Raw genomic sequence first — 25,090 nt, forward strand, 5'->3', positions numbered from 1 at the left:
GGCAAGCCATGGTGTATTGAGTGGGAGTGGTCTCCCCGCTGGGCATGCTGGGGAAGGATACTTAAGGGGCAGACACCATTTTACTGGGACCTTTTTCGCCTTGTGGCCCTCCTGATGCGAGGTATGTGTTGTGTGATTTTTTAGCCTCTGGACCATGCTGGCCCGAGGCTGCATTTTGGCCTGGTAGGCCCAGTTGCCCTGACTGGGGCCTACACCATAAATGTGATCCTGTGCTGTCTGTCCTGCAGGAGGAAGCCATTCAATGGAGGAAGCCAGGGGAGGACCTGTCCCGGAAAGGACCGAGCAGAAGGCTGGTACTTAGGGAGAGGCCTGGTAACCTATTGGAGGATGCATCGTAGCCTACAATACCTTACAGTGAGCCAGGTTGGCTTAAAGGCTCTATAACTGTAAGGCTGGATCTACGAGTATCAAATCCTGTGGCAGAGGATTCCGGAATCCCTCATCTGAACTTGCAACCAGTCTGTGGCAGAGACTGAGATTATCCTTGTCCGTGCATCATGCCAGCTGCTAGGCCAGGTGAGAGGAGCCTATCCGGGTGAGCAATACCCACTTAAGAGAAAGTGGTGAGTGTGACATTGAAGTTTAGCAATTCCCTGGTGATCTGTTTTGTGTGCCTGAACCTTCCCCTGATCCTTCACCCCTCTACTTCTACAAGTTGTTTAAAAATAAAAGCAAAAGAAAAGAAACTATAACTTGTGGACATTGAACTTTTTGCTGACTCTCAACCCCTAGAAGATGAGGAATGAGGTAATGTGCAAGGCCCAAAACTAAACAGCAGCTCCTACAGGGGTAGTGCTACACGCGAGGGCTCGTCCGGGATTTTCCGTTTCCTCTCGCAACTGGAATGACAGTTTTGTGTTATTCAAGAAGAGTCTACAATTGAGAGGGTGCTCGACTGTGCTTTTGAAAGAACTTAGTGCAGATCACTTCGGTAACTGCGTAGGCTCTGGGCGGAGTCCTAAAGGAAAAGCCTGTGAGCTGCATGCCAAAAAGATACCAAGGGGAGGAGTCTCCGCCTGTTGCGTGAGACGCGTGAGTGTGTCTGGCGCCATAGACCAGGAGCGGTTAGATCAAGAAAGAAGATCGGAAAGCAACCATGTCGCTACATTTGTGGGAACCATACATGGGAGCATAGAGGGCTTTCTGTGCCCACTGTTGTGGAAGCCGAGCCATCCGGAGCCCCACTGACAGATACGGGGATCCGACTGAAGCCATGCGGATGTTTTATTTTGTAGACGAGTAGAGATGTGGAGGCGCTGGGCATGCTGTGCCCTAAGTGTGAAGAACTGGCTGTACAGTTACGTCCATTTGCCCGGTGTCTATCCTGTGGGGAGTATTTGTTCGAGGTGGAACAACCCACGATGCCGCCCTGCGCCTATCAAGTAGACTGGAACACAGGCATTGCCATGTTGGAGGATATTGCCTTTGCCCCTGCAGTCCAGCTCGCTACGTCTGATACAGTGAGTTATTCCAGGAGAGATGTCGCTGTTAACACAGAGCCATCAGCGGACATCGCTTTGGACACCGCTTCTACAGCACTCGTCCCCTTCGCACCAATGCATTCAAAGGAAGGTGGGACATGTGAAGGCTTCCCGCGGCCGCCGGGCGAGACCTACCCCAGAGTCAACAGGAACTGGACCCCGTGAGAGGTGATATCCCCAGGAAGTCCACGTCAGGAACCGGTAAGGCAATTGGGGAGATAGTACCTGGGACTGTGCATACCTATTTTCCGGCAGAAGAGTGGGAGGACTCCGAATTAGACTCTCTGTTGGACATCGGCGATGATGACCTGTTTGAGACCATGTCTCGGGAGTTATCGTGGAGCAACAAGGGAAGTGTTGTATCAGCACATGGCTGTTCAGAGTGGATAGCTATGGACTCGGGGGAGACAACACCCAGGGTGAAAACCCTGGACATCAGTAAGGGAACTTTGCCTAATGAAGGGACTTTGCCTGATAGGGAGACTTGGTCTAAACCCACCAAGTCCTTGGTGAAGAAGTCCCCAGACTCATGTGTGCTACCCGGCACAGGAGGTCCCCGATCATTGCCCAGATTTGCCTGCCTTAAAAGAGTGCTAATTAAAAGGGTAGCCATGTAGTACGGTCTGGAATTACCTTATGTTCCAAAAGAGGTCATGCAGGAAATTGAGACCAACAGAAAGCAGTGGTGCAATGAAGCCATTTGGGACTACCTGGCTGTGCCAAAACCATTCAGAAATCTGGACTACAGTATTCGTTCATTATGGCTGAACGATTCAAATGATGTTTGCTACATTGGAGTTACGGCCGACACATTTTTGCTGATCGGGTGGTCATTTGCAGACCAGGTAAAGATGACATTGTTTATTTTATTACCACCCTGGACAAGCAAGGAAACTCACTGACTTTGCCGGACCCCAGGTTTTATCTGTGATCTTACAAGATGACCATTGCCTGCATTTTTTTCCCTTTTTCTCTTCTTTTCACCCAAAAGAGAAGAAAGTTCCAAATGAGAGGAATTTTTTTTCTCTCTCTCTCTGCATTAATTGAACTTTGGGGAAACTTAGACAGTTATGCCGCATACACACAATCATTTTTTCGGCTTGTAAAAAACAAAGTTTTTCAGCATCTAGAAAAAACATATTTTTTTCCAACTTCATCATTAAAATGACGTTGCCCACACACGATCGTTTAAAAAAAATGCTCTAGCAAAGCGCGGTGACGTACAACACGTACAACGGCACTATAAAGGGGAAGTTCCATGCGGATGACGCCACCCTTGGGGCTGCTTTAGCTGATTTTGGGTTAGTAAAAGACGATTTGCGCTATTCTGTCTGTTACAGCGTGATGAAAGTGCTTACTCCATTACGAACTTTGTTTTTTACAAGCCGAAAAATTATCGTGTGTACGCGGCATTGGGGTTAGGGTTGTTGAAGACGTCGAGAACAAGATTCTTCATCTGCTACATCATTTTTTGCTTGTTCTGAAGGACTGGTGCAGTGTTATGGTTACTGCCACCAGGTGGCAGTAGTCGGAAGATTAATAAGGGACTCCCTTTTGTTTTAGGTTTAGCCATATCTTTAAAATAAGGACAGTTCCACCTTTGAGGAGGTGCAGCTCTGCTTCTTTTAAAATGTCCTGATATTATAATGTCATTCGTTTGTATGTTTCTGTTTTCTTTTAGGTATGCCGGATCTTCTGTCAAGACCACTGGAGAGTGGGTGGGCTAGACAGTTAGGGAGGGAATGTAATGTATATATTAATGTGATGTTATTGAGAGTTCATGTCACTGTTTATATATTTGCTTCTTTTTCCCTCTTTCCCTCCCCATCCAAGTTTTCTGAGGTTCAGGTGCTGGTCTTCAGGAGTGAGGACTTTTTTTTCTCCCAGACACTGTGGACAGTGTCTTGTTAAAGCAGGGAGAGTATGTAGCGCCCTGCTCCCAATGACTAGGTGCTATGGCAAATTTAGAGGGTGTCTGAGCTGGTAGTTTAGCTCAGACTCTGTTGATTGGGGTTAAATCAACCTCTGTTCTGGCTATGGCTGTGCCTGGAGGTATTTCCCTTTGTTTGCCTGTAGGTGGTGGTACCGCCACAGGCCAATGTTGGAACTAAGGCAAGACATGGTGTATTGAGTGTCTTTCTTCGGTAACAGCCCAGTGGATCATGCTGGCCCAAGGCTGCATTTTGGCCTGGTAGGCCCAGTTACCCTGACTGGGGCCTACACCATGAAGGTGATCCTGTGCTCTCTGTCCTACGGGAGGAAGCCATTCAATGGAGGAAGCAAGGGGAGGACCTGTCCCGGAAAGGACTGAGCAGAAGGCTGGTACTTTGGGAGAGGCCTGGTAACTTATTAAAGGATGCATCGTAGCCTACAATACCTTACAGTGTGCCGGGTTGGCTTAAAGGCTCTAGAACTGTAAGGCTGGATCTCCGAGTATCAAATCCTGTGGCAGAGGATTCCGGAATCCCTCATCTGAGCTTGGAACCAGTCTGTGGCAGAGACTGAGATTATCCTTGTCCATGCATCATCTTGGCTGCTATGCCAGGTGAGAGGAGCCTATCCGGGTGAGCAATACCCACTTAAGAGAAAGTGGTGAGTGTGACTTTGAAGTTTAGCAATTCCCCAGTGATCTGTTTTGTGCGCCTGAACCTTCCCCTGATCCTTCACCCCTCTACTTCTACAAGTCGTTTGAAAATAAAAGCGAAAGAAAAGGAACTATAACTTGTGGACATTGAACTTATTGCTGACTCTCAACCCCTACACGTCGAGGAACGAGGTAACGTGCAAGGCCCAAAACTAACCAGCAGCTCCTACGGGGGTAGTGCTACACACAGAAAGTGTGCTCAGGTAACGGCCTCCTCACCTTATTCCATGCTTTCACCATGATTAAGGGTCCATTCATTTTGAAAAATATATTTAACCACTTCAGCCCCGGAAGATTTAGCTACTTAATAAACAGGCCATTTTTTTTGATACAGCACTGCGTCGCTTTAACTGACAATTACGCGGTCATGCAATGCTGTACCCAAACACAATTGATGTCCTTTTTTTCCCACAAATAGCGCTTTCTTTTGGTGGTATTTGATCATGTCTCTGGTTTTTATTTTTTGCGCTATACACAAAAAGAGAGACACAATTTTTTTAAAACACAACATTTTGTACTTTTTGCTAAAATAAATATCCCCAAATATTTTTTTTTTTATAAAGTTCATAAAGTGCAAGTGTATTATTCTACATATTTTTGGTAATAAAAATCGCAATAAGCATATATTGATTGGTTTGCGCAAAAGTTATAGCGTGTACAAAATAGGGGATAGATTTATGGCATTTTTATTATTACTCTAATTTTTTTACTAGTAATGGCAGTGATCTGGGATTTTTATCAGGACTGTGACATTATGGTGGACAGAGCAGACACTTTTGACAAATTTTTGTAACCATTGACAATTATACAGCAATCAGTGCTATAAAAATGCACTGATTGCTGTTTAAATGTCACTGGCAGGTGTGATCAAAGGGTTAACTGTGTTCCCTAGTGTGTGTTTTAACTGTGGGGGTAGGGGATTGACTATAGGACATGAGAGATCATGGTTCCCAGCCAGTAGGAACTCATGATCTCTCTCTCCTCACAGAACTGGGATGTGTGTTTACACACACACGTCCCGGTTCTAGCTCTCGTACCACGAGCATCAGCTTCCCTGGAGTGCAGTGGATGCACGCATGTGCCTGCTATCATGCTTAAAGGAGACGATGTACAGCTACGATGGCTCCCAGGATCGTGCCGACCTGCCACAGTATAATGACGTTTGGTAAAGGGGTTATACATATCACGATCACTTAAGTCCAGTATGAATTTGTTGTACTTTCACTGTTTCCTATTTAACTTTTAGTAAAACTTAATCAGATTCACTTGCACTTTTACAACTTCTCTAGAATTTGTATTTTTTTTAAACTGAGTTTGCTTTTGGGGTCAATGATTTGTAATCATTGCCAGAACAAGATACTGTGCCAAGCAAGGTGAAGATGTCAAAGTGTGCCCCTGTATTCTACCTGAGGCAGATGGAGCTTACACGTTTGCGCATACAGTGACAAGGTTGGTTTAGGGGCAGACATAACAGTCCTAGGGTTACCAATTTTTCCATGGAAATTCCTACAATAAACAGACAGCTTGGCTGCCTAGACTGCCAGAGGATTCTAGTAGAGTAGGCCAAGCCACTGTTGTGAAACTGTAGCTCAGCCTCTGTGACATGCATGCTGATTGTCCACTGAGACTGACGGAGTACTGGCAAGTACACACTGATGTGTTTTAAGCATTTGACATAACCAGCTCTTTGGTTTATGTGACGGAAAAAAAGAAAACACCGTATTGAATGTACTTTTGTGGCTTACAGATATCCGTGTTCAAATCATTTAAATCAATCACCAGGACCAGATGGCTTACACCTGAGAGTCTTAAAAGAGCTTAGTGATGTTACAGCCAAACCTTTCCAAAGTGTAGCGCTACTCTCGTGAGGGCCGCTGTTAGTGTACCCCACTGGTTGCCCCGACTCTGCAAATCCTCCATCACCCTGGGTTCAGTAATGTTTTCACCAACTATCAATAATAAGAGACTTGCACAATATCAATGAAACATTGAAGTTTGTTTACTGTAGTAAAAGGGACACATTAAAAAGTGCAAAATATTACACTGTAGATCACAAAGGTACTTTTATCTGAACAATATATCACTATGAAAAAGGCTATTTGGTAACTTAAACCTTGCAGTGACGAAAAGGTACAAAATACTTAATATGATCCAATTTTAGTCAAACCCTAATGCTCGTACACACGATCGGAAATTTCCGATGGAAAAAGTCAGACTGAATTTTTTCATTGGATATTCCGACCGTTTGTATGCCCCATCGGACATTAGAAACAGAACATGTTTGGAATCGGAAAATCGGAAATTCGGAAATTCCGTTTGTCTGTATGGAACTCCGACGGAGATAAAAACACGCATTCTCGGAATCAATTCGACGCATGCTCAGAAGCATTGAACTTAATTTTCCAGGCTCGTCGTAGTGTTGTACGTCACCGCCTTTTTGACGGTCGGAATTTGGTGTGTCCGTGAAAAACCCGTCGGAGTCTATTTTGGCGGAAACTCCGATTGTATGTACAGGGTATTATACGATTACAGAAACCTATGTGAACAGGTCAGCAGAAGTGTAAGGAACTGACACTTTATTTTTCTTGTCAGAGTCACTCACTTCTGTCTCCTCAACCCACAGACCATTAACATCAATACAACACAACAGAGCACTATGCAAAATAATGTATCTAAATTGGCTGGCTCCTTTAAATAGATTTGCAGAGAATGAAAGCAGACCTTTTTGTGCTAAATAACTTTAGTCACTAGAGCAAATAAAGAGAGGATATAAAGGTTGAAAAGTTACTCCTTGAAATCCGGCAGTCTTCAGCTAGCCTTGCAGTGTTAGGAATAAAGTAGTCCACTCCTGGATGGTAGGATATAGCAAAGTTAACTGATCTGTGAGGTACCTGTATTTCACTTCAAACTTTTCCCTTATGGCTTTAATAGTGTTGTATCCAATGGGATTGTTGCTAATAAAGATGTGAATAGAATATAGATGTCTGCATACAGTGTTCAAAGAGTGTAAACACTGACTTCAATGGCACCACAAGTACCAGAAAGCTGGATTAAGTGTTTAATGTATATATGCAGTGTTCTAATGATTCTATACGTGCTAATGCCCACTCACCACACTGGATACAGAAGCCGCTGGACACGATTAAGGTGATAGGGGTGAAGGTTCTTTCCGGAACTCCCCTGATTCCTGGCTCTGGGAATGGCGTCTGACCCCGTCACAACACGCTGTGGCCTACCCGGATCTGGAGTGCAGGCGTCGCTGTAAAATTTGGAACAGTCTCCAGTCCGCTGTAGTGGAGAAGAGATGCTGTCCGCAGGAATCCCTCTGGATGCAGCTGTACGACTCCATGCTGTGCAGGTCACAAATCAGCAGCAGCTCACACTGACACAAAGCTCTTGCTGACAGAATCCAAGCTGGTGTTCCAAGAGAGCGAAGTAGGCCTAAGCCAGCCCTTTTATATCCTCTTCCAGCAGTCTGTTCGCTCTTCTCAGCATTCTGGTAAAGGTAGTTCAGGCCAGTCTTACTGGAATTGAAACCTTGGCATTCTGAACTATACATCCCACGGTGCTTTGCTGTACTCTAAGGCCTCGTACACACGATAGATTAAACAGAGGACACCGGTCTGAAGGACCGTTTTTATCGGTCCAAACCGATCGTGTGTAGGCCCCATAGGTTATTTAACCATAGGTTAAAAAAAAGCCAACTTGCTTTAAAATTAACCTATGGATTCCTAACTGATGGGGAAAAAAACGATCGTCAGTAGGCACGTCCATCGGTTAAAAATACACGCATGCTCAGAATCAAGTCGACGCATGCTTGGAAGCATTGAACTTTGTTTTTTTCAGCACGCCGTTGTGTTTTACGTCACCGCGTTCTAACACGATCGTTTTTTTAACTGATGGTGTGTAGGCACGACGGACCATCAGTCATCTTCATCGGTTAACCTATGACAACGGTCCTTCAGACCGTTGTCCTCTGGTTAACCTATCGTGTGTACAAGGCCTAAGTTTATTCTGAAAGGAAGTGACACATAGAGCCAACACCAGAGGGAGACAACCCCACATTAATTAACACTACACACTGTCCCTGAATTGCAGGCATAATAGCAAGCTCCTGGTTACATAAGTTTTAAAGGGGAGTTCCAGGCATTTTTAATGTTTATTAAAAGTCAGCAGCTACAAAAAGTGTAGCTGCTGGCTTTTAATAAACATGCACGCACCTGCTCCACAATCCAGCGACGCGCCGGCCGGAGCTCCGCTCCTCTCCCCCCTTTTCCAGCCGTCGTCCTCATTGTTACTGTGGGCACCCGGCCGTGACAGCTTTCGGCTTCATGGCCGGGCACTCTCTGCGCATGCACAAGCGGCGCTGTATCTGATTGGACAGGCGATCGCCTGGGACCTGTAACGTGTCCCAGGCGATCGCCTACAGGGAGGGGGCCGCCAAAAGGCAATATGACGTATCGCCTTAGCGGCCCCTCAGCGGAAGGAGGAAGAGGGACAGGATGTCCCACTCCTCCTGAAGCCCCCCCAAAAAAAAAATTACATGCCAAATGTGGCATGTAAGGGGGCGAGGAGTTTTGGGTGGAACTTTGCTTTAAGTACAGTATACCTTGGAATGGTACCAACTGATCGTCAAAAAGCAAATATGGTACCAATATTAAAAAACGTCAGGAATCCCTGGAAACTACAGACCATTCTGCCTAACATCAATGGTATGTAAAAAATTGGAAAGAATGGTGGGCGATTTTATCCAAGAACTTGCCAGCAAATATGGTATCAGTAACAGTAACCAACATGGATTCATGAAAGACCGTTCTTTTCAGGCCAACTTTTAACCATTCCATTGGTAAGTGAGCAGTAATTTGGATAGAGGAAGACTTGCAGATGTAGTTTACCTGAATTTTGCCAAAGCATTCAATACAGTACCCCACAGACACCTAAATTGTATCTATGGTCAAAATGTAAAATCATATTTTAATTTTCATATTGTATTTCAATTATTTCTAGTCTACTCCTATTAATTTGAATGGTCTCGAAGGTTGTAAACATACTTTGTGAGGATCCCCACACTTTACTTACTTGAATTCTGTGCCAGAGGCAGCTCTCTAATTAGGCAAATAAGGCTGTCGCCTAAGGCCTCACACTCACAGGGGCCTCGCGACCGCCTAATTGAAGAGCTGCCTCTGCTAACAATGCCGCTTCGGTAGTAAGCTCCAGCCAGCAGCGGTTTAACATTGCCCGTGAGCTCCTTGGCCATGCAGTGGAGAGAGGGGACAGAGCATGGCTGTGTCTTGGGGAGGAGGCTGGGCCAGCGCTGTGTTGTTTGGGGGAGAAGATTCCAGCAGATAGAGCTAATTCCCGCTGCTCCGGAGACGCAGATCGCGCCATCCCCCACAGTCATCACCTCCCCACCACTGGAGTGCTCAGCAGAGTGGTCCCCACACACCCAGAGGAGACATCTGGCATGCAATAGTGAGGAGGGGATAAGGAGGGTCCCACGAGCGATATACTATATGGAGCCGATGGAAGGGGAGGTAGGAAAGAAGCAGTGTCCGGACAGCCACGCTCTGGGGCTGTCAATCAGTGTGGGGGGAACTGGGGCTCCAGCTGCAGGAAGAGGCAAAGCTACCATGCCTTAACCCCCTTCTACAGCCAGCTACCACCAGCATGAGAGAGCCAGCCCCCCCAGCATCCCTCAATCACAGACTGGCCTTTAAATTCATCCCCTGTCCCATCCCCTCCACTACACTCCACTCCCTTCCTCCTGATCATCAGTGTCACTAACAGTAAGGACAGCTCAGTCCTGTGCCAGTGTCCCAATGTGCCCACCTGTGATTGGCAGCCCCTCACTCATCCACGTCACTGGGAAAGCCCAGCGTTTCCCCTTGCGTCAGAGGGGGCTGGGTCACGTGATGGGTGGCCCCGCCCTCAACTACATAAGACCTGTCAGGCTAGCCGCGGTCATTCACGGGGTGTCTCCGGTGGAGTAAGGATCATGTCCGTGTTCCTCGCTGGACATCATCGCTGGAGCGTGGAGATCACCCATCGCTGGATACCAAGAATGGATTCCATCGCTGGAGTGGAGATCGAGACATTGCTGTAATCTTTTTTTTCTTTTTAATTATGGACTTATAAAGCTGTGTCTGTGTGTTTTTTTAACAATTTGACTCTTTTTTTGTGTGAAATGATAGGGGTGCAATGTACCCCTTATCAATTCACATAGTGGGGGGGGCGGGATGTGGGGGTCCCCTTTGTTAAAGGGGGCTTTTAGATTCCGATAAGCCCCCTGCCCGCAGTCCTCCACAACCACCGGGCAAGGGTTATGGGGATGAGGCCCTTGTCCCCATGAACAGACCCCCAAAGCAGACCCCCAAAGCATCCTCCCCATGTTGAGGGCAACTGGTACGGTTCAGGAGGGGGGACGAGAGAGCGCCCCCTCTTTTCCTGCGGCCTGCTAGGTTGCGTGCTCAGATAAAGGGTCTGGTATTGATTTTTGGGGGGACCCCATGCCATTTTTTTTGTTTCGGCGTGGAGTTCCCCTTAAAATCCATACTAGATCTTAAGGGTCTTGTTTGAATTTTTGGGGAACCCCATGTCATTTAAAAAAAAAAAAATGATGCGGGGTTCCCCTTAATATCCATACCTGAAGGGCCTGATATGGAATTTGGGGGGACCCCCACACATTTTTATTTTTATTTTGGTTCCCTGCACAAAATGTCATTTTTGAAGGAAAAAAAGTAATTTAAAACTACTTCCCCTATTAATAAATTGTCGTGTACCGGCAATACAGATAAAAGAAATTGAGAAAAATGGCAGGGGTTCCCCTTAATATTCATACCAGACCCAAAAGGCCTGGTAATGAACTGGGGGGGACCCCTGTCATTTTTTTCAATTACTTTTCTCTGTATTGCCGGGACCGACAATTCATGAACAGCCGATAGTAGTTTTAAATTACTTTTTTCCTTCAGAAATTGCACTTTGTGCAGGGACAATTCTACGCACGGGAAACATGCGCTACTTTACATGCATACTTCAGACACCCCCCAGGTACGAAATTTAAAGGAATATTTCACTTTTATTGTTTCACTTTAAGCATTATTAAAATCACTGCTCCCGGAAAAACGTCCGATTTTAAAACTTTTTGTTGCATTGATACATGTCTCCTGGGGCAGGACTCGGGTCCCCAAACACTTTTTAAGATAATACCTTGAATATTAACCTGTTTGATTCATCTCTAGTCACTAATCCTCAGTAATGATGTCCTTGAAATGAGTTCAGAGAAACATAACAAAATGAATAAAGGTGCTGGAGAACCTCAGTTATCAGAACCAAATGCAAAAATGATACTTATTCTCCCTGGAGAAGAGCCACTTAAGGTGCTATAAGAGTGTCATTAGTATCACAAAAAAAATGGGTTTATAGATTCCAAAAATCTATTTGACCAATAATTGTAACATGAGCATATTTTACTTTATGAATTTTGGTCAGCAGTTAGAATCTGAGGCTTCCTCAGTGGCGGTGCATCCATTAGGGGCGCATGGGCGTTGCCCCCTCTCTCCTGCCAACCCTCTATCTCCATAGATAGATTCATACATTGCATGAATCTATCTATGGTCACTGCTGCCACCACATATTCAGGTGCCCGGACCCTCTTTGGGTGCCCGGAGCCTGAATTACAGCAGTGGGGTATTTTTTGGAAGCACCTGATTAGAGCCGTAGGCGCTCGCTGTTCACTCAGCGTTGTGTTAGAAAAGCGAATGAATATTTGCTTTCCTAACACTCAACCGCCTCTCAGCCAATCAGGTGATCGGTATGTTACATGTCACCTGATTGGCTAAAAAGACAGGCACTGTGATTGGACGCCTATCAGGCGTCCAATTATAGCAGAGGATGGGAAGAGAGGACAGGAGAAGACATTGAGGGGCGTGGAGGACACTGCCGCCATAACTCACTGCCCCACCGAGACAGGTAAGTGCCGGGCGGGCGGGGGATGCACACTGGCAGCATTTGATGGGCACATTAGCGGCAATTGATGGATACAATGGTAGCATTTGACGGGCACAGTGGCAGCAATTGATGGGCACAGTAGCAGCAATTGATGGGCCCACTGGCAGCAATTAATGGGCACAGTAGTGACAATTGATGGGCACAGTGGCAGAAATTGATGGGCACAGTAGCGGCAATTGATGGGCACACTGGCAACAATTGATGGGCACAGTGGCGGCAATTGATGAGCACACTGGCAGCAATTGATGGGCACAGTAGTGACAATTGATAGGCACGGTGGCAGAAATTGATGGGCACAGTAGCAGAAATTGATGGGCATACTGGCAACAATTGATGGGCACAGTGGCGACAATTGATGGGCACACTGGCAGCAATTTATGGGTACAATAGCTGCATTTGATAGCACATTGGCGGCAATTTAAGGGTGCAGTGGCTGCGTTTGATGGGCACAGTGGCTGCATTTGATGGCACAGTGGCAGAAATTGAAGGCACAGTGGCTGCGTTTGATGGGCACAGTGGCTGCGTTTGATGGCACAATGGGGGCAATTGATGGCACAGTGGCTGCGTTTGATGGCACAATGGCTGCATTTGATGGCACAGTGGCAGAAATTGAAGGCACAGTGGCTGCGTTTGATGGGCACAGTGGCTGCGTTTGATGGCACAATGGCGGCAATTGATGGCACAGTGGCTGCGTTTGATGGCACAATGGCTGCGCTTGATGGGCAAAGTTGCTGCGTTTGATGACACAGTGGCTGTGCTTCATGGGCACGGTGGCTGTGTTTGATGGCACAGTGGTGGCAATTAATGGGCACAGTAGCTGCGTTTTAAGGGCACAGTGGCTTCAATTGATGTTTTTTTTTAGTTTGTTTGCCCCCCAAAAAAAATTGAGCACCAGCCGCCACTGGGCTCCGTATTACGTTTCTTATGATCTTCAAGCTATCCTTTAACTATTTTAAAGAAAAACATGTTGAGAAAGGTGTCCTATTGGCAACCTTTTGCTTGATATCATTTGGGTAAAAGAATAGAAGGAACCAGACAGAAAATTGTCAGTAAAACAGGGGCTGCTTCCAATTAGCTGATGCTCAGGTATTCTGACTACCGCTGGCCCTGGCTGTCAGAATACAATAGCCAGCACTGTAGATTTGTCTATTTACGTTATATGAAGGAGTCTTAAGGGGCGTACACACTGGCAGAATAACAGGCAGCAGCGGCCTCTCCAATAGAACTTGTACCATGTGTACCGTAGCCAGTCCAGCAGGTCCGAAAAAGGTCTGCCCATCGGCACCCGCTGGGTTGAACAGAAAAACTACTAGCGTGTACCAGGCTTGATGCCGCGTACACACGATCATTTTTCGGCATGAAAGAAAACTTCATCATTAAAAACAACGTTGCCCACACACCATCGTTTTTAAAAAATGATGAACAAAGCGCGTGACGTACAACACGTACAACGGCATTCTTAAAGCGGAGGTTCACCGGTATAATGCATTTTTTTCCCTTAGATTCCTGCTCATTTAGTCTAGGGGAATCGGCTATTTGTTTTAAAATCCGAGCATTACTTACCGTTGTAGAGGGCGATCTTCTCCGCCACTTCCGGGTATGGGCTGCGGGACTGGGCGTTCCTTCTTGATTGACAGTCTTCCGACAGGTCTTCCGAAAAGGCTTCCGACGGTCGCATCCATCGCGTCACGATTTTCCGAAAGTAGCCGAACGTCGGTGCGCAGGCGCAGTATAGAGCTGCACCGACGTTCGGCTTCTTTCGGCTACTCGTGACGCGATGGATGCGACCGTCGGAAGCCTGTCGGAAGACTGTCAATCAAGAAGGAACGCCCAGTCCTGAAGACCCATACCCGGAAGTGGCGGAGAAGATCGCCCTCTACAACGGTAAGTAATGCTCGGATTTTAAAACAAATAGCCGATTCCCCCAGACTAAATGAGCAGGAATCTAAGGGTATCTAAGTTTAAAAAAAAAATTATGGGAGAACCCCCTCTTTAAGGGGAAGTTCTATTCGCCTTTGGGCTGCTTTAGCTGATTCCTTGTTAGTAAAAGACGATTCGCACTTTTTTGTCTGTTACAGCGTGATGAACGTGCTTACTCCATTATGAACGGTAATGGTTTTACCAGAACCAGCGCTCCCGTATCATAACTTGCTTCTGGGCATGCGTGAGTTTAAAACGTTGTTTTAGCCCACACACGATCATTTTTTACAACCCGAAAAACGTCATTTTTTAAAACGACGTTAAAAAATGCAGAATGTTCTAAATTTTTTTTGGTTGTTTTTCAGAAACTGAAAAATTATGTGCAGCCGACACATGATTTTTTTTAAATGACGTTTTTAAAAACAACGTTTTTTTTCATGCCGAAAAATGATCGTGTGTACGCGGCATTAGAATTTTTGTTCAGCTGCAAGATGATGGTGAAAAATCTGTCTGGCCAGATCAAATCTTGTTTGTATTATGGGAGGTAGTTTAACAACCTCCCCTAAAAAGAGCTGTCATCATGTCAAATCCCTGGCTAAGCTTCTGCATTATTGGTAATAAAGACTGTTTGCTTTTTTCTGCAGTATTCACTTCAGCCCTAGACAGATTAAGCTGCGTCAGATGGCATTAATGACCCCATACATTTTCTTACATGTTCCAGCTAAATGTTTATTGACGGGGAGTTACAAAACATTTTGGGCAGAGCACAAACAAAAAAGGTACAGGACATTATGTTTAGTACAACATTAGGCACGAATGTAGAACAATAATAAAGCAGAAAATCTATTCAAAAACCCACTAAGACACTAAGAACTAAACTATATTATAATTGCCAACATAGAACAACATCAAGAACATTTCCAGGGCCCAAGGCATCTATAAACTGCTGTTTACTGACACAAACAAGGCCCTACTGGCCAGTAGATTTCCCACCAATGGATGGAGACGATTGGGATGATAGATGGGATAGCCCTTTTACTAGTCTAGTGTCAGCAAGAGATCATCATATTCAATATAAAATGCTTCACAACTTGTATTTGACTTTTTCCTTCTCAGCCCTCCTGCTCTTCCCTGCACGCCGACTTTACACACATGCAGTATTTGGGGGTGGCGCAGCCATCCAGAAATTTTGTCTGGATGTCATGCAATGTATTAAGGCAGCCATGAAGCTACATATCCAACCTTAATGCCACGTACACACAATCGGAAATTCCGACAAGAAAACCGTGGATTGTTTCTGACGGAATGTTGGCTCAAACTTGTGTTTCATACACACGGTCACACAAATCTTATCGGAAATTCCGACCTTCAAGAACGCGGTGACGTACAAGACGTATGACGAGCCGAGATCAATGAAGTTTAATAGGCAGTTCGGCTCTTCTGCTTGATTCTGAGCATGCAAGTTTTTTTGCGCGTTGGAATTGCATACAGATGAGCGGATTTTCCGATAGGAACTTTTTCCGTCGGAATCCAGGAAACATCAGGATCTGCGCTTTGCAAACACTTGTGTCATGTTGTTCCTTGATTTCTCAGCTGAAACCCAGAAAAAATTACACTCCTTTAATGATGTCCAGAAAAGGCTGAAAGCTAAGTATATTCAGTATAGCATGCTCTACCCCAGAAGGCTCAGTGTTCAATATAAATGGGCTGTAAAAAAAACTGACAACCCGCTGGAGGCCTGTGAGTGGCTTGAAAGGGATCCTTGAGGTCCTCTTGATTCAAGACCTGCTTCCCTGGCAATCATCATAGTTCCTGGGACCACCTGGATCTGTGCATTGCTGCACCTGTTGCAGTTTCCAACCAGGATTAATCTCTGCTGCTAAGTTATTGAATTTCTGCTGCTTTTTTTGGTATACGAATTTCTCTTGACTACACTTGTTTGAGTACTATGTACTACTTTCTGATCCTCACTAGATGACACCGGTTATCCTGTTGATCTCTCCTACTGCTAATACCTGCATTGATATGCTTCATGATCCTGTGGTATGGGGCTTCCAGCGGAGATACAGGGATATCACCTTGCTCTGACGAACTTTCAGGGACTACGGTTGGACTTCTTTCTGTTCATGTTTGGAAGTAAGCTGCATACCAGACGTTGTTTTTTTTTTCTTTTTCAAGTTCGGTTCTGGTATAATGGCAGGGGGCACCAGTTCTATGGGAAATTGTTCCCTTACTTCTCAAAGCAATAGACAGGCTTGTCAGATGTTACCTATATTCTCCTGGTCTACATTTCCTAGGTTACACTGTGATGGCTAACCCAATCAGATTTGTGTCATGGAATGTCAAGGGGTTGAATGATAAGTTTAAAAGGGCATCAGTTTTCCAATATCTTAAACAATCTAAGCCACATGTCGTCCTCCTGCAGGAGACGGACCCGGATGGTAATAAAGTGCCTGCTTTATGCAGGCCATGTATACAGAGAGCCTTTCATGCAACATTTTACACATTTGCTAGAGGAGTATCTATTCTTATTAGTGAGGCCATCCAATATACTATTCACCAGGTGTTTTCCAACCCGGTGGGTCGATATGCGGCTGTAATACTAGATGTCTGCTATCATAAACTGCTGCTTGTGAATGATTACTTACCTCCACCTTTCCACGCTCAATTGTTATATGATTTATTTGTTAAGCTTGCTCATCTTCCGTTGGTATTGATGGGTGATTTCATTCCTATTTTGAATGCATTGGTAGGGTGAGATCTGCTGAACTTCTTTCATGGGCCTCTGTGTTACTGGAAGTAGGCCCAGGAGTTTCTGGAGTCTACTGGTCCAAGGGTGGTCCTGTGCTGTCTTGCCTGCGGGGAGAAGCCGAGCAATTGGAGGACCTTTTCCGGAAAAGGACCGAATGAACGGCTGGTATCTCAGAAGGGGGCCTGGTGACTCAATTGGAGGATGCATCCCAACCAATCTACCTCACAGTACTGCCGGTGTATTGCCACATTCTGCTGCCTATCGTAGAATGCTGCGGAAGTCACGTGGCGGCCAACTGCGCATGCGCGATGCGTTCCAAACGCAAGTGCGATGTGTTTCAATGGATTCACGACAGTACACACCAGTGAAACCTCGGTCGGCATCCAGGCTCTTTCCTTAAAGCGGATCTCCACCCTAATTACAACATTGCTTCATTGAGACTTGCGCTATATACAATCCTAAAAACGGATGTTTTGATTTAGTAAATATGTACAGTACCTGTACATTGCTGAGGCTTCCGGTCTGTATCGTTGCGGGAGATTGACAGGCATTGCGTCACTTCCCGTTCGATGCTGTGCACTGTGGGAGCTTCTCTCCATAGCTCCCTGTCTTAACTGCGCAGCCGTGATATCAAATCTCGCGCTATTTGCCGTTGTCATAGCAACACTGACGCTCCCGCCTCTCCTCCCCGTTGCTCGTGCGCATGCGCGAGAACGAGCGGTGGATGCTGGGACATCAGCATCCACCCGAACAAGGAAGTGCCTGCTCGTGGGATAATGCCCACAGTTAAAATGGCAAATGATCAGAACGGGGAATATAACTACATATTTAGCACAGAATGGCAACGGAGCGGCCGCGGAAAAAAAAAACGTGAGTTTAAACAATAACTGGCATTCACCATTTAAATAGCCCTTAAAAAAAAAAAAGTTTTTCTGTGGGAGATCCGCTTTAACATTCCCGTGGATTGGAGGATGTTAAAAAAAGAGCCAGGAGGCCGAGCGAGCGGAGCGAGCCGTCCGAGCAAAGTCCGAGTAAATCCACATCGCCTTGAATGCCGGGTTCGCTGGTGTTTACTGTCGTAAATCTATTGGAATGCATCGCACTTGCGTTTGGAACGCATAGCGCATGCGCAGTTGGCCGCCACGCAGTGGCGTCTACAGCTTTCATATTTAGGGGGGGCACATGGGGGGACAGGGACAAAAGTAGGGGGGCCAACTATAAAATGCAATTATATATATATATATATATCCTGGGGCCCTTTACTACGATCCCACTATGGGCCCTTTCATATGTTCTGCAGTGAGCTCCCTTCCTACTATACTGGGGCCCCCCAGGGTGGCAGAAAACAAGAGATATATGTCACCAGCACACCAAGAAAATATAAGGGTCCAAAGCAGTGGGAGAACTATCATTGTTGCAAAGGTTGTCTTGCCACCGGGCCCTGGTGTTCTGCCACAGTGGGGATCCCCAGCTGTCCTGGCCCTGCTATTTACAGCGCTGGTCTGGCATCTGTCTCCTTGGCAGCGGCGGCAGTCTATTAGGACCTAGTGCTGGTTATGGGTGCATGCAGGGGAAGGCTGGCACTATTGGTTATAGAGAGCTGAGCCCCCAGCTGGTCACCTAGCAGCAGTAATGCTGTATAACCTTCTCTGTTGACATGCTGATCGGCATGTGATCCAGGTGATGCTCCCAGTCAGATCTAATAAACACAGTAATTATTAGCATCAAGAGTACAACCACATAAATATAATCAACCGTATGATCAGCAGCCATGTGGGCTCTATGCCTGTAAAGTGTGGGCTTTGATCAATAAAATCTCTGATATTTATGACTAGGATTTGACTAAGAGCATCACCTGGATTGCATCCCGATCAGCATGACAGAGAATGGTCCACTGCTGCTAAGCAACCTGCAGGGAGCTCAACTGTCTACAACCAATAGAGATGGGCTCGGGTGTGTTTGAAATCCCACATGCCCGATCCCGCCAGGAAGCCGACACTCCACAGTGTTAATCAATGTATGGGCTGCCTAAGAGCTAAGACCAGCCATAGACAGTTTAAATCTCAGCTGGTTCAGCAGAAACTGGCTGAGATTTGAACCATTAATGAGCAGATTATCTTATGATTAGTGGTTGCTGTATAGCCACTGATGATAATCACTGTTTGTCGGGAGAATATAATTGCTGGGCAGGAGGGATATTCCCCTGTCACCACTGTCTGTTGATGGGGGAATCATGCAAGTTTCTTTCCTGCAATCTGTGGATGCAGGAAAGAAATTTGCACCGTATATTATCTGCCTAACTGAAAGTGAAAGTAAATTGTGAATGTTTTGAAAGAACAGGAGAGGGGGAGGGAGACAGATGGGGGGGAGAAGGGATGGAGATAATGTAGTTCAGTGATTACAGTGTACTGCAGTCTGCAGTGCACACACTTAAACACGGTCCAGGCTAGAATATCTGGTTGTGTGAGCGCTCGCATTATGCAGTGATGGCGAGCAGAGGGAGGGGGAGGAATCCCCCGCAGAGCTGACTGGGGACGCTCTCCCTCTCGGGGAGCAAAATACAAAAATTGCAATTGCCCCTGCCGCCACGTGACTTCCGCAGCATTCTACGATAGGCAGCAGACTGTGACACTACACCGTCTTAAAGACTCTGGTACTGTGTAGCTGTGCTTAAACTTGGAAAAACTGTTTGGTTATGCAATCCTGTAGCAGAGGATTGTGCAACAACCCCATTGTATTCGTTAAGTCTGTGGCAGAGACTTTGTCTGCGCATTACACCGGCTGCTAGGTTGGTGAGAGAGGCCTATCCGGTGGTTGCAGGATCCAGTGCTGGAAACTGTTTGTCCTCTGAATCCAAGAAGTACCTGTGATCTGCAAACTAGGTAGCTAAATCTCCCCTAACCCTCCATCCCTCTATTGCTGCAAGTTTAATAAAAGCATTGGAAAAGAACATGACTAAGTGCTTGGTGCATACATCTTTGGATGTATTTTCCAATACAGACTCCTACTTCTGATACGGTGAACAGTGAGGTAACAGCAGACCCAAATCTAATCCAGCAGCTCCTACGGGGGTTGTGCTACACTTAATAGGGTTTAGGTCTGGAGACATGCTTGGCCAGTCCATCACATTTACCCTCAACTTTCTTTAGCAAGGCAGTGGTCGTCTTGGAGGTGTGTTTTGGGTCGTTATCATGTTGCAATACTGAGCTGCGACACTATGATAACCAGCAGGATAACATGCCGACACACGCTCGAGGGGAGGTGCAGCGCACCGATCGGAGGTGCTGTGTGTCAGTCTTACACACTGCATCTCTGATTGTAGTAAGAACCCTCAGACAGGGGCTTCTTACCACGTGATCAGCTGTGACCAATCACAGCTAATCATCACGTGAACCAGGAATTGCTGTTAAACATCATTCCTCAGTTTGCGCTGACAGGGAGAGCCGATCGGCGCCACTACTTATCAGAGGGGGGTCTGTGCTGATAATCGGCACATTGATTATAAGTACAGACCCCATTTAGCTGCCAATCAATGCCCATCAGCTATCTACTAGTCAGTGCCCCATCAATAAAGTCTGTCAGTACCAATCAGTGCCCACCACAGTGTCAATTAGTGCCCATCACAGTTCCAGTCAGTGCCCAGCAGTAACACCTGTCAGTACCTCATCATCAGTTCTGCTCATCAGTGCCACCTGTCAGTGCCAATTAGTGCCGCCTATCAGTGCCCATCAGTGTCACCTATCAGTGCCTATGAATTCTACATATCAGTGCCGCATCATCAGTGCCCATCAATGCCACCTCATCAGTGCCCGTCAGTGAAGGAGAAAACTACATTTTATGACAGAAACTAAAAAAAAACAATGTTTTTTCAAAAATTCCAGTTCTTTGTTTAGAAAAAAATAAAAACCCCAAATACCCTAAATACCACAAAAAGAAAGCTCTATTTGTGGGAAGAAAATGATAAAAATTAAGATTGGATATGGTGTTGCATGACCGCACAATTGTCATTCAAAATGCGACAGCGCTGAAAGCTGAAAATTGTCCTGGGCAGGAAGAGGCGAAAGTGCCTGGTATTGAAGTGGGTAATGTAATAGACCTTATGTAATATATGTTTAAAATCCTTTTTTATGAACATACATTTCATAATTTTACAAAAAAAGTTTAAAACGGATTAACCTGATTTACATGGAAAAATTTGCCTTGGTTCACAACCAATTCGGTTCGCCACCAGAGTCATTTCACAAATTAGGTTTGTGAACCGAAGTACCACTGTGTGTGTGTGTGTGTGTGTGTGTGTATATATATATATATATATATATATATATATATATATATATATATATATATATATATATAGATAGATATATACTGTTATACTGTATATACAGTATACTGTATATATGCCTTTTTGAACTTACCATATATAGAGTGACAATCATATATTGGTTGTTATGTTCACCATTTCTTGCACTTTATTTTGGATGTTTTTTTACTGTTTATGCATATGAATTTTCACTTCGTAAAAATTGTTTAGCACTGCACATTCAGTTTTCGTATATATCATATAATACTGTTTAAAGTCTGACTATAAAATGCATAATTCCCAATATCTGACACAAGCATTTATAATAAATCACATATTGAAAACTTGACACGGAGTAGAGGAACAGATTGTAAAAAGCAAAGTGCTCTACTGTGTAGGAGAACTTTACTCCTATATGGAGCCCATGAGACCACTGGGCTGTGTGGCCTCTTAAAATTCAATTGCAAGCTGCATATGTTGTCATTACTTTAAATTTGCTAAACTGCTTATATTCTGGGTGTAGCAACAACATAGTAGCTCTTAGGTCTCGAAGTAAAGAAAGGATCTGCAGTGAGGTTCAAGTCTTCCTTTTTCACTTCTGGTGGAGGAGTGAATGTAAACTTCTGTAACATTCCTGTGATGAAAATGAAAAGTTCCATTCTGGCCAGACTCTCCCCAGCACACACCCTGCGTCCTGTGTATAAAAGATAAATAAATGGTTATTAGGGCAAAGTTAGACTTAAAGTGGACAGTTTTCTTGCAATTCCCAATTCCCAGTTTAAATTGTGTTTAAACTGAGGCAAGTAGTGCCCTCCAAAACACAAATACAGTATTTTTTACATTGGTGGTCAATGGGAAGAATGCTTCTTATGCCGCGTACACACTGTCGGAATTTCCGTCAAGAAAAGTTCGATGTGAGCTTTTGGTCGTAAATTCCGACCGTGTGTAGGCCCCATCGGACCTTTTCTGTCGCAATTTCCTGGTTCTCAAATTTTCCGACGGGAAAAGTTATTGTCGTAAATTCTGATCGTCTGTATGCAATTCCGAAGCAAAAAAACATGCATGCTCGGAATCAATTCCACGTATGCGCGGAATCATTGAAAAACAGCCATGCTATTATCAGATATCACTGCTGTGGTTTTTGATGCCCCTCGGCCTCCTAACTGTGTTTTAAAGGTTAAACTTCACATCTATGCGATGCATCAGAGTACAGTATGTGCCTTGCTGCAGAACAGCCTATAAATTTGAGAATTAACTGCCTGCCACCCCTCAATAGCACCAAAGTGCATGGGCCTTTTTTTAATTTTATTTTTTAATGCCGCTGCACCAAAATGCATGGTGCTTTTGTTAGCATGCATTTTTTTTTTATTTACACACATTATATATATATATACAGGGTGGGCCATTTATATGGATACACCAAAAACAAAAGTTGGATTCAAAATGTCCGACTTCAAAATGGCCTCCATGGTCACCACCCATTTTGAAAAGTTTCCCCCCTTACATATACTAATGTGCCACAAACAGGAAGTTAATATCACCAACCATTCCCATTTTATTAAGGTGTATCCATATAAATGGCCCACCCGGGTGGATCCATATAAATGGCCCACCCTGTATATAATGTGTGTGTAAATAAAATAAATCACAAAAAAGCATGCTAACAAAAGCACCATGCATTTTTTGGAGAATCGTGATCTTCATTCATTTTTTTTTTTCTTCCCTCCACTTCAGACTCAACCTCATAGAGTGTGCATTATATGCTCATGTTCTGCGTACCAGCCCATTGCATCTCTATATTGGTTTTGCATCATGAGTGTCGCTTCTTTTTGTGTGGAAATTTGCTTTTTATTCCCCTTTTTTTTTTTTTTTTTTTCAATATGAGTATATATTATAGTTATTTATTAAATATCACTCCTCGTGTTTATGAGGCACAAAATAATTATAATTTCCATTATCCCCCCCTGGTCCTTCCCCCCCCCATCCCCCCTATCTCACCTTAAACAATCTCTTATATCTCTAGTTCTCTCTAGTTTTCTCCTAATGTATCTTTTAAGTATCTACCCTTAATTTTTCTGCGTGACTCCACGATTTCTTGAAAGTCCTCCATTTATCCCATTTCGTGGTTTGTAAAATGTTGTTACCCTCTATAGCCTCTTTTAGTTCTTCCATTTTGTAAGTTTCTTCAACCGCATCTATCCACTCCCAAATTAAGGGGCACTCCACCTCTTGCCACTTCCTTGGAATAAGTCTCTTAGCGGCGTTTAGTAGATGCGGCACGAGCGTTTTCCTGTAGCTTTTTATACCTTCCTCCCCCCCATGGAATAGGATGACCCATGGGTCCATCTTGATCTTTTTCCCCGTGATCTCTTCCACACAGGCCAAATTTTTTTCCCAATACCTCTTAACCTTGGGGCATCCCCACCAGAGGTGTGCCATATTTCCTGGTGATCTACATCCCCTCCAGCACTCTCCTGTCTGTTCTTCTTTAAATTTTTTTAGCTTATCCGGAGTCATGTACCATCCGGATATGCATTTAAAACACATCTCCGCAGTACGGCTATCTACCGCCGAAGAGTGTGTCAGAGCCAACATTTTATCTATTGTGACCCTATCCCGCTGTGTTCCTAGTTCCCTTTCCCATTTTTCAATGTATGGAGGTACGTTCCGCTCATCCATCTTCAATAAAATCCTGTATAACCTTGAGGTAATTCCTTTAGATCTTTCCATGGAACATATTTTTTCTAATTCTACTAGCTGGTCTCCCGCTCTCAGCGGACCAGGGAGATCCTGGATAAAATGTTTAAGCTGCTGGTACCTCCATTCATTAATTTCCATTAAATTATTTTTAAGTTTTAACTCCTGTAGTGTTATTATGTGGCCATCCTTCATTATATCCCTTAATTGTGCCGTGTCCTGTTTGATCCAATTACCCCCGACTTGTGTTTTACCTGGTGCAAAATAATCGTTATCTTTTAGTGCTATTAAAGGTGAATTATATTCCTTCTGAGTTTTTTTATAGACATTGTCCCATATTTTAAGTGCATTTTTTGTTATTTCATGTGCGTTTTTATCTAGAGTCCTAAATTGGGGAGGGTTCCAAATTATCTTGTCCAACCTCGCCTGTGCTAACTCAATTTCTAGACTTACCCACCTTTTTTCTTTGTTGGCTCTGGCCCACTCCACCACCCTTGTTATTACCACTGCATCATAGTATCCTTTAATATCCGGAACCGCTAAACCCCCCTTTTTTTTTGGTTGTTTTAGGGTCTGGAGTGATATCCTATGTTTCTTATTTCTCCATATATAATTCATAATTAATTTTTTTAGTGCCGAGAATAGTGTTCTCGGGAGGGCTATGGGAATCATCTGAAATTTATATAAGATTTTAGGTAAAATAACCATTTTGCAATAATTGATTCGTCCTATCCATGATATTCCTCTATTTTCCACTCTTTTTGTTTCTGTCTTAATTTCATTTAATAGGGGGATAAAGTTTATCTTATACATTTTTTTAGAAGAATTTGCTAGCAATATCCCTAGATATTTAAGTTCTTTGACCCAGGCGAAATGGTACTTCCCTTTCAAAAATTCCTCTTCCAATTTACTTATATTTATACTCATAATCTCCGTTTTGGTGAGGTTTATTTTAAAATTCGAAATTTCCCCGTACTCTCTGCATAGGTTTAATAGGTTTGGGATTGATGTTTTGGGTTTATCCAAATAGAAGAGGACGTCGTCTGCAAAGGCAGAAAGTTTGTATTCCTCCTCCCCTATTTTAGCCCCTTTTATTTCTTGGCAGTTACGGATCCTGGCCAGAAGAGGTTCCAATGAAAGCACAAACAGGAGTGGCGACAGAGGGCACCCCTGCCTTGTACCGTTTTTCATTGAGAAGGTTTGAGATAGACTGCCATTTATCTTTATTTTGGCCGTGGGAGACAAATAAAGGGCTGCAATCCAGT

At 44.6% G+C, this 25,090-nt stretch overlaps 1 protein-coding gene across 1 annotated transcript in view; it reads right to left on the minus strand.

Annotated features, from left to right (window-relative positions):
• Positions 1-21,265: 21,265 nt before the first annotated feature.
• Positions 21,266-25,090, minus strand: part of LOC120943446 (cytochrome P450 2W1-like) — a 61,811-nt gene continuing 57,986 nt past the window's right edge. The window contains exon 9 of the mRNA XM_040356751.1: positions 21,266-21,822. Coding sequence (XP_040212685.1) covers positions 21,635-21,822 — 188 coding nt within the window. The 3' untranslated portion in view covers positions 21,266-21,634. The remainder of the gene's footprint in view (positions 21,823-25,090) is intronic.

Source organism: Rana temporaria, chromosome 6 (assembly GCF_905171775.1).
Source record: "Rana temporaria chromosome 6, aRanTem1.1, whole genome shotgun sequence".
NCBI lineage: Eukaryota > Metazoa > Chordata > Amphibia > Anura > Ranidae > Rana > Rana temporaria.